Source organism: Oncorhynchus gorbuscha, linkage group LG23, assembly GCF_021184085.1.
Source record: "Oncorhynchus gorbuscha isolate QuinsamMale2020 ecotype Even-year linkage group LG23, OgorEven_v1.0, whole genome shotgun sequence".
In the NCBI taxonomy this organism is placed as follows: Eukaryota; Metazoa; Chordata; class Actinopteri; order Salmoniformes; family Salmonidae; genus Oncorhynchus; species Oncorhynchus gorbuscha.
In genome coordinates this window covers 29113567-29123698 of record NC_060195.1, presented here as the reverse complement: position 1 = coordinate 29123698, position 10132 = coordinate 29113567, and the positions used below count along the sequence as shown (strand labels likewise).

At 42.3% G+C, this 10132-nt stretch overlaps 1 protein-coding gene across 1 annotated transcript; it reads right to left on the bottom strand.

Moving 5' to 3' along the window:
* Positions 1-215: 215 nt before the first annotated feature.
* On the bottom strand, positions 216-8872 carry LOC124011709 (HLA class II histocompatibility antigen gamma chain-like). The gene is made up of 8 exons (XM_046325210.1): positions 8625-8872; positions 7727-7896; positions 5662-5747; positions 4037-4099; positions 3836-3919; positions 2522-2603; positions 457-513; positions 216-293 (listed from the first exon to the last, which is right to left on the bottom strand). The coding sequence occupies exons 1-8, from the start codon at positions 8714-8716 to the stop codon at positions 286-288; spliced, it is 642 nt and encodes a 213-aa protein (XP_046181166.1). The 5' UTR covers positions 8717-8872; the 3' UTR covers positions 216-285.
* Between the last annotated feature and the right edge of the window lie 1260 nt (positions 8873-10132).

The following is a 10132-nucleotide window of genomic DNA, read 5'->3' as shown; positions in this document are numbered from 1 at the left end:
TAACATACACTACATATGTATATCTCTAGCAATGCGTAACACAGCTGAGCTCACAAGATAACATTTGAATAGTAGAAGCCTTATATGCTGTCCAAAGGCAAATCATCCAGAAATCAAAAGAGAACATTGATCGGTTTGCCTTCCAGGTAACTTAGCTATATGATGATAAAGGAAGTGTGAGATAGACAGAAGGAAAATTGTGTGTCTTTTTTTGGGGGGGGGGGTGAGATATAGGAGAGGACACTTGGTGAAGAAGGCCATCAGGTGCTGTGGTTGAGCTGTGGTTTACTCATCTGCAAAATATAGAGAAAAGAGTCAACCATATGTGCCAAACTATCATTCAATGTATTCAGATGAACAGTCTAGAGACACAGTAGACAGACATGTGATCCAAAGCGTTGTCTATATATTTTACATCTCTGTCTGTTTGTTATTGAGTTTCTATCTAACACTCACTCTTGTACTCCTTCAGCTGCATCATCCTGGGGTAAGATGCCCTCCTCTGATGGGGTACTGTGGGAAACAAACAGTAACATGTGACAACTGTCCCATCACCACCACTATGTACCTACCAGACATAACGTTCTTGAGAAGAGAGGAAAATAAGAGAAGAGAGAGGGAAAGAAGAGAGGGAAAGAAGAGAGAGGAGAGGGAAAGAAGAGAGAGAAGAGGGAAAGAAGAGAAGAGGGAAAGAAGAGAAGAGGGAAAGAAGAGAAGAGGAGAGGAAGAGAAGAGGGAAAGAAGAGAGAGGAGAGGGAAAGAAGAGAGAGGAGAGGGAAAGGAGAGAGGAGAGGGAAAGAAGAGAGAGGAGAGGGAAAGAAGAGAGAGGAGAGGGAAAGAAGAGAGAGGAGAGGGAAAGAAGAGAGAGGAGAGGGAAAGAAGAGAGGAGAGGGAAAGAAGAGAGGAGAGGGAAAGAAGAGAGAGGAGAGGGAAAGCAGAGGGAAAGGAGAGGAGAGGGAAAGAAGAGAGGGGAGGGAAAGAAGAGAGGGGAGGGAAAGAAGAGAGGGGAGGGAAAGAAGAGAGGGGAGGGAAAGAAGAGAGGGGAGGGAAAGAAGAGAGGGGAGGGAAAGAAGAGAGAGGAGAGGGAAAGAAGAGGGAAAGGAGAGGAGAGGGAAAGAAGAGAGGAGAGGGAAAGAAGAGAGGGGAGGGAAAGAAGAGAGGGGAGGGAAAGAAGAGAGGGGAGGGAAAGAAGAGGAGGGAGGGAGGGAAAGAAGAGGGAAAGAAAAGAAAAGAGGGAAAGAAGAGAGGAGAGGGAAAGAAGAGAGAGGAGAGGGAAATAAGAGGGAAAGGAGAGGAGAGGGAAAGGAAAGAGGAGAGGGAAAGAAGAGAGGGGAGGGAAAGAAGAGAGGGGAGGGAAAGAAGAGGGGGGAGGGAAAGAAGAGAGGAGAGGGAAAGAAGAGAGGAGAGGGAAAGAAGAGAGGAGAGGGAAAGAAGAGAGAGGAGAGGGAAAGAAGAGGGAAAGAAGAGAGAGGAGAGGGAAAGAAGAGAGAAGAGGGAAAGAAGAGAGGAAAGAAGAGAGAAAGAAGAGAGAAAGAAGAGAGAAGAGGGAAAGAAGAGGGAAAGAAGAGAGAAAGAAGAGAGAAGAGGGAAAGAAGAGAGAAGAGGGAAAGAAGAGAGGAGAGGGAAAGAAGAGAGGAGAGGGAAAGAAGAGAGGAGAGGGAAAGAAGAGAGAGGAGAGGGAAAGAAGAGGGAAAGAAGAGAGAGGAGAGGGAAAGAAGAGAGGAGAGGGAAAGAAGAGAGGAGAGGGAAAGAAGAGAGAGGAGAGGGAAAGAAGAGGGAAAGAAGAGAGAGGAGAGGGAAAGAAGAGAGAAGAGGGAAAGAAGAGAGGAAAGAAGAGAGGAGAGGGGAAGAAGAAAGGAGAGGGAAAGAAGAGGGAAGAGGGAAAGAAGAGAGGAGAGGGAAAGAAGAGGGTAAGAAGAGAGGAGGGGGAAAGAAGAGGGGAGGGAAAGAAGAGGGGGAGGGAAAAAGAAGAGAGGAGAGGGAAAGAAGAGAGGAGATGGAAAGAAGAAGGAGAGGGAAAGAAGAGAGGAGAGGCAAAGAAGAGAGAAGAGGCAAAGAAGAGAGGAGAGGGAAAGAAGAGAGGAGGGGGAAAGAAGAGAGGAGAGGGAAAGAAGAGGAGAGGGAAAGAAGAGAGGAGAGGGAAAGAAGAGAGGAGAGGGAAAGAAGAGAGGAGAGGGAAAGAAGAGAGGAGAGGGAAAGAAGAGAGGAGAGGGAAAGAAGAGAGAGGGAGGAAAGAAGAGGAGAGGGAAAGAAGAGATAGGGAGGAAAGAAGAGAGGAGAGTGAAAGAAGAGAGGGAAAGAAGAGAGGAGAGTGAAAGAAGAGAGGGAAAGAAGAGAGCAATGGTGAATTTATATTAAATACTTGGTTTAGGGGGTGGGGTGGAAGAAATAAGAGAGGGAGAGAGACATTAAGTTATGAGGTGGAAGGGGTGAGGATGTGATAGTGGGGGTGAGGAGATGGTGGTGGGGTGAGGATGAGGTGGTGGGGGTGAGGAGGTGTTGGTGGGGGGGGTAAGCTCACCTGGCTGAGGTGTGGGGAGAACAGGGGGCTTCTCCTGGGCCATCTGGAAGAGCAGCCAATAACGCGCCCAGGTCTCAAAGCCCTGAGGGACACAGTCAGGGTTCAGGGTTAGATAGGGTTGGGCAATATGTTTTGAATAATAAATGTTCTAAATATGCTTAGTGAGTATCTTATGAACCTAGGGTGGCAACACATACATCGTAAGTGATTTCAATGGGGCTTTCTCCACTGATACTGTTCAATCTAACTCCAAACTAAAATAATTTTTAACATTTTCAACCATTTCTGGATTTCCTGCACTTTATTTATAATTCCCACACTGTGCCACACAGCATGATATGGGCAAACATTGGTGAACTTTTAGAATCATGGAAATATTACAATTGTTCTGATTCTATAGTTGGAATATAGTGGGCAGAACCTTGAATACATTGTTGTTTGACAAGACACTGACTGAATAAGCCATTGAGGAATTATTGACAGGGTAGGAACCAAAGTGTTGGTCAGTGTTTCCAAGTGACCCTCATTAGATGTTAAATTACATGTTGTTTTCTTACTTCGTATAGCGAGCTAACCAACATATTCCTGCTTCGGCTTTTCCTCTCTGATAAGATACCGTTGCACAAAAATGCTAATCTAGGTCTACACCAGCACTGGTACCAGACAGTATTAGCTAACTAGCTACGTTCGCTCTGACTGTTAGTACATTTAGCCAGCTAACTAGCGATTAGAGGCTAACAGTAATTATTTTTACAACACCTTGCCAAGAATAGAAACTAGCAGACAGCAAGATACACACACTAAGTGTAATTATAGAGTGCTAGTGGAAAGCGAATGTTGCATCCATCTGACCATGCGGAGTGAACGGCAGGAACGTGCTCATGACTCAGTGGTCGAGCAACTGCTCTTCTTCTTGAGTGACAGTGGCAGGGCTTGGTGTGGTTAGCAGCACGTAGCACCAGGAGAGAGAGAGTGATTACTTAAGTAGCAAACAGAGTAAACTATAAAAACAGACATTATACGCGCCGGAGTATCTATCACATTTGGTTTAGAAGGTAATTTAAAAATTCAAACCGGTCCTTGCATCATTACCGGTATATAGTAAAACACTGTACACCCCCAGGGCATTGGGTAAGATACTGTAAGGTAACGTGGACCATGTCATGATTATTTATGGATATTCATACATGTGTCTTAGGGTTTTATCAGGGTCCCTATACAGTGTACTACTTTTGATCACAGCCTTATGACCCTGGTCAAAAGTAGTGTACTAAAGAGGAATAGGGTGCCATTTGGGACACATGTAAGTCTCACCTCCCACTCAGTCTCCTCCACCTGTTTCTTCAGGCTCTGCAGGTTGGCCAGGAACGTCTCGTTGAACTGTGGCAGCTGGGGGTTCTGAACGATACAATAATCAATCAATCAATGGCTGATATTTAAACTGTTGATGTCTTTGTAGAGGGGACTTCAATGCAAAGGGTGGAGTCATTGATTAATATTTATTTATTAATTTACCTGCAGCAGATTCTTCACTTGCTCCTCCAGGCTCACAATTGCAACTGCAGTGGCCTCCAGGTTCTGATGGGAGAGCAGACAGTCAGACAGACAAAAATACACAATACTCATCTTTTTATTTTAATTTCAAAGGAGCAGGAAGAGGGAGCATAGTCCTAGGGGACACAAGTTGACATTTGCAAGTGAGCTTGTTGCTGCCATCTAGTGGCTATTTCCCCTCAGTTCATAAACGCCTTTAAGACAGCCTTTCTTAAAGTATGGGTCGCGGACCTATTAATAATGTATCAACAGACTAATTGTCTTTATTTTTTAAAACTCAAAGGCCATGAACTCCTGAACTGTGTGAAGTGGCATGTGTTATGGTTACTATGCCTGGTCTTGTGAGTGTATATTGTTTTAGTGTGTGTATTGGTCTAATGTATTGGTCTAGTAGTGTGCATGCTGTATCCAGAGAAAATGTCATCTTTTTAATGATTGTGTTTACAGATGTTGGTTCATCATTTGATCACCCTGTTGCAGGAAATTTAACACTTGTAGTGTATTGGAGGTTTAAAAAGACTTGTAATGTTTGTAATTTCCACTTACAAATGTCAGACTTGATTTTCACATGAATAATATATCAACCCCTACGAAAATGTCCATTAATAGTGGATTGCGACATGTCAGAGAAAGTGTAGTTATTACATTCATTACTAGAATTGATTTGGCCATGTGCAACTGCTCTCTCTGTAAGTGCGCTCCATGAGTATCAGTGGTATCTCTGCTCAGTTTGGCAGCTGCACGAGCGGGAGGGAGACGCCTGTGTCCTTGGCGGTTTACATCATGTTTTTCTCTGCAGTTTTATAGAAGATCCCTCCGCGACCTGCAGCGCTGTCGTTCAGCAGCAGTTGATGCGCTCTCAGCCATTGACTTATCATTCCCACTTGCCATCACTCACAGCTGTCATCAAATGGACTCAAGCTAGCCACAAGTTCTGACTGAACTCAATCGTCAAGAAACCCAAACACAGCAATGAGTTTCGCTCTTTTTTTCCATACAACCTTTGAGAAATAACGAGGAGCGCGTAGATGTTCTGATCCAGTTTGGCACCACATTCCTGTGCGAGTCAAGGTTCTCAACTCTGGAATACTTAAAAAACAAGTACAGAAACAGACTCCATGCTGAGCATTACCTCAGGGGTTGCACTGCCAAAAAACTGAGCCCAGAATAGACATGCTTGTTGAAAACTTCAACCAGCCACACATCTCTCATTAGGACTGTGTGTGTGTTTGTGTTCTGTTATACATCTGTGTGATGTGATCAATCAGTTTATTCCAGTTCAGAATGAAAATCATTTCTTGTATTTTAACAGCAACAGTTCCAACCTAGACAGATATGTAAGTGTTTTTAAATGGGGAAAAATAAATATGAATGGCTATTTATATGGACATTTCATTTAATTGTTATTTGTTTTCGTCTATATTGCATTTGTTTTATGCATAAGTGCAATGAAATGTACCGATACGTACATATAGTTGCATGTTTTCATAAGCTTGGGTCCCAGGAAAACACAGAATATATCATTTGGGTCCCAGGCTGAAAAAGTTCAACAACACCTGCTCTAAGAAGGGAAAGAGGAGTCATACCGTCATGGGAGTCTTGACGTCCTCATCGGTGAAGTCGATCAGGGCCATGTTGAGCATGGGCGTCTGCATCTTGACAGGGGCCACAGCTGGAGCAAGGAGGGGAAGACGACGACAGGTCAGTGTGAATAAGATAAAACACTTCCAATTGGGATTGAAGGTGGCCCCTCCCACATTTCTACATTAAACATGGTTGGGGAGTAATGATGACAAAAAAATTGTAATCGTTACACGTTACCAGCTAAACTATTGTAATCAGATCGCAGAAACTTGTGAAAAACTAGATGCTAACTTTTATCATGACTTTTAAATTCCGAAAGGATGTTTGCGGAAAATTATTTGACACCTTTCTGTTTTCTCAATGACATTCAAATCAGCGTTGAAAAAAGGTTTGTTCCGCCTGAGCGAGTCTGACCACAAATCAGACCACTATGATGACACACCAAATGCGTTTGATGGGTCTCGGGAAAAGAGCAGGAATAGGCTTTTGTAGGCTACAGTCCAAGCTATGTCTTCCAATCATGCGACTGCTGTCGGCATCCAAAGATGATCCAACTTGAATAAACGCTTGGCGGTCAGGATGACAGCAGTGGTGTAGCCTACAGGCGATACGGATATCACTTATTATTGATGTCTACACTATATAGCGCATTGATGAGAATCACAATGCTGATCTCCCATTTATTTGCGCCTTACGGGATTGTGGTTGTTGTGGTTGGCTGTTCACTAATGTACTGTATATTTTGTTTTAGCTGCCTATCAAATCATTGTTTTTGCGTCCAGGGGTGTATTCATTACGGAAACCGTTTAAGGACCAAATGGGAGCAAACCAGAGTCTGTATTGGACAAATTCAGGTAGGTCCCTTCCACGTTTCACTTGCTTCCGTTTAAGAAACATTTTGCAACAGAGCCAGAGTCATGAACCCCCCCCTGTTTGAGTTCCTCCCTTCTAAACTCCCCTGTGATATTGTGCTCCATACTGGCAACAACTAGTTTCATTTAAGAAGACCAGGAGTGGGGCTTTTATTTTCTTAATGGAAAACTACCATCTAGTTTTTCACATGCAAATAGCACTTTCCTGTAGTGCTCAAAGCATGCCATTTCTGAGAGCAGCATTTATTTTTCAACTCGAAGCAATGAGCCCAATCAGTCCTCCATGACAACACAAAAAGAAAAGATTAGGCTAAATAGTCATTTGTTTTTTGGAGTCATGCTCATGTAAAACAAGTTGGCTTATCTAGATTTCCAAGTCCTATTCTTGAGGATCAAGGGGTATTAAATCATTGGAACGACTGGAAATCTGACAGACTTTGGTTAAAGATATAATCTAATAGTATTATTATGTGTAGTAGAAAGCAATAGGTTGAAGAAGCCTACATAACTAACCCATAAAGTAAAATGTAACATCCATTTAAAGCCATCTATGTAAACTCCAACATTGATTTATCGTGCAATAGATGTTCAATTGGTAATATACATTTTTGTCTCATTCTAATGCCTATTAAGCAGGTTGACATTTATTGGGACGAGTCGTCCGTAAGGTAGAATGGGCCAGCTTCAAAGTCAAAATTGGCTATATTGTAAATATATATAAACGAAAAAATTGCTTTTTGGTCTTTATTTAAAGTTATGGTTAGGCATTAGGGTTAGCAGTGTCGTTAAGGTTAGATTTCAAATCCAATTTTAAGACTGTCTCTGCCAGCTACTAACCTGTGCCTCTTAGGGAAAGTCATCTAAAAGTAACAAAGTAATCGGATTACATTACTGAGTATGGGTAATCCGAAAGTGACGTTACAGGTTACAATAAATGTAGTTTACCCAACTCTTACAATAATAATATATGCCTTTTAGCAGACACTTTATCCAAAGCAACTTACATAAAAAATATATGGACTCATGACTGTATGGGTGGTCCCTTCTGTAGAATAAAACCCCTACCCATTCCATTTCTCTTTTCTATCCAGTCCCCCCAGTCTCTCTTTCCACATAAGTAGATCTCACTTCCCTCTCCTTTGGCCACCAACTCTACACATCAACACCCCTCCTTCCCTCTCCTCCAATCCCCTACCCGGTGGTCTGTTTCTCAGCTGCTTGCGCATGTTGTCGTTGCTCTTCTGCATGTCATAGATCTGGCCCCTCTGGTTGAAGACCAGGTAGGTTGTGAGGGCCTGGCCGGCTAGGAGAAGACACGCCAGCACTGTGAGCCCTGCTACCTTAAAAGCACGGCTGTTAGAGGCCCTACAGGAGGGAATGAGAGCAAGATCGGTAGATAAAGGGGGTGATAGATTAGACGAGATGGAAAGTAAAAAGAGAGGGAGGAATATAAGGAGAGAAACAAATTGAAATTATACCTTGATTTATGGACACCAAACATTTATTTACTTTTTAAAAAGATTATGGGAATCAGAATTGCATTTCTGACATGTATGGGGTTGTCCTTGTGACATCCCTGCACCTCCAAAAACGAATCAGAGACCCGGAGCAGAGACAAAAGCTGATCCTAAACCAGTAAGAATTAAAATGTTCAACACTGTTTTCTGTTCCTCATTCCTGAGCCCATGATAAATACAGGTTTGGGAGACATCAGTAGTTACTAGGCAGAGGCTTCATCTGAGTGTAAAGGAACAATTGAAAGCATAGGGAATGTAGTCAGCATCAGCAGACAACTGACACCATTGATAATACTCCCAATATCATTTATGCATACTTTCAATAATGACGTGAATTCACAATATCATACACGTTGTAAATAAGTTATATAAAATATTGCACTCATTGATGGATTTTCTTTGTGTTTTACATAATTTTCTCTACATGATTATTGTAATGTAATATTTTGATTTTACACATACTTGAACCTTACTTTGGGGAATGAAGAAACATAATATAGACAATACGCAGATGCATGTAACGAAGTAACTGCAACATCTATAAAATGTGTTTCGTAAAATGACTGTTAATGTCACCTTGTGTTGGTTGTTATTGGGAGGATAACGTCCTGGCTCCCTGCGCGCTCCAGGAGCGCATCGTCGTGTCTCTGCTGCTGTTGCTCCTCCATTCTCTTCAAATCTATGTTCTCTCAAATTCTGCAATCAGTAAAAAGGGAAGAGATATATTCGGAGAAAGCGTCTGTCTGAAATGACAGGCAGTCGAGCCAGGATTGGAAAGCCCCGAGTCTATAAAGTGATGGGCAGGTTCAACTAGATTGTAGAGTTTGAACTAAGCTGTCATTGGTCAACCTGCACTGCATCACTTGTTGATAGAGGCAGACAAATCTGAAGCGATGAAAAGAAAGTAGTTCAACTTCTCACGAATGAAAAATAGTAGATAGAAAGTAAATGGAAAATCCCTCAGATTTTACATTTGAAAATCGACAGCCCATTTGATTGTTTTGAAGGAAATGCATTCATTCTTAAGATCTTAATTCATTCAAAAATGGAGTCCTAAGGTTAAACAACAATCCAGGTATTATCTAGCACTGTACTACCTATGCTGGGCCAGTAACCATAAAATGCATTCATTTTTTATCAAATAATAGACAGAATACTTATGGACAGAGGTTTGCACCAGTGCAATATTTTGCGTTTCTTGTTTTCAAGCAGTAATAAAGATACATACAAAAGAAAATCTAGATGATGTGTTTTCTCCTTTTTTCTATATTGAAATAGTGTGAATAGGATAGAAATACTTTTGAAGCTACAGTATGGTAATAAGAAACGTTAGTGGACATTTATGATCTTACAGTTGATAATGATGCAAGATGTTGGAAACCTTTCTCCCTAGAGACAACACTGCCAATGCTCTATACTCATTGGATGCCTTGAAGGCTTTCATTTAAGTCTGTAAACCAAATCAGTCATTCCATAGAAGTGTGGATCAGAATTCCACTTACTCTACAGTGAATGTTGGGGATTTTCCATTGTGGTAGCGGTGATGAGAAAAGTGCAGAAAGATAAAATCCACAGAAGATGCAATCAAAAGGAATCAGATCATGACGTAAGGTCAGAAAGTAATCAACATAGTACTCATTTACTCTCAAAGACCGTTTGAACCCAGTTTGGACTCTTATGGACAGTTTGAACCCTGGAGGTTGATGTTTGTACTAGAGGTCTTCACGGGTCCAAAAGGTTGAGGGACCCAGACCTGAACGGACCAGAGAAGAATCAGACCCGAACCCAAATGGGCTAGACTCTAGGCCAGACCCAATTGGACCAGAGAACAATCAGACCTGAACCCAAATGGGCTAGACTCTAGACCAGACCCGATTGGACCAGAGAACAATTAGACCCGAACCCAAATGGGCTAGATTCTAGACCAGACCCAATTGGACCAGAGAACAATCAGACCCGAACCCAAATGGGTTAGACTCTAGGCCAGACCCAATTGGACCAGAGAACAATCAGACCTGAACCCAAATGGGCTAGACTCTAGACCAGACCCGATTGGACCAGAGAACAATTAGACCCGAACCCAA

Excerpts from the sequence above, each read along its gene's own strand:
- LOC124011709 (XM_046325210.1), bottom strand. The coding sequence starts at position 8,716 with ATGGAGGAGCAACAGCAGCAGAGACACGACGATGCGCTCCTGGAGCGC. Across the intron at positions 5,748-7,726 it reads GCTGAGAAACAGACCACCGG|CTGTGGCCCCTGTCAAGATG; the intron begins GTAGGGGATTGG and ends TCCTTGCTCCAG. Across the intron at positions 514-2,521 it reads TCTCCCCACACCTCAGCCAG|TACCCCATCAGAGGAGGGCA; the intron begins GTGAGCTTACCC and ends TGTTTCCCACAG.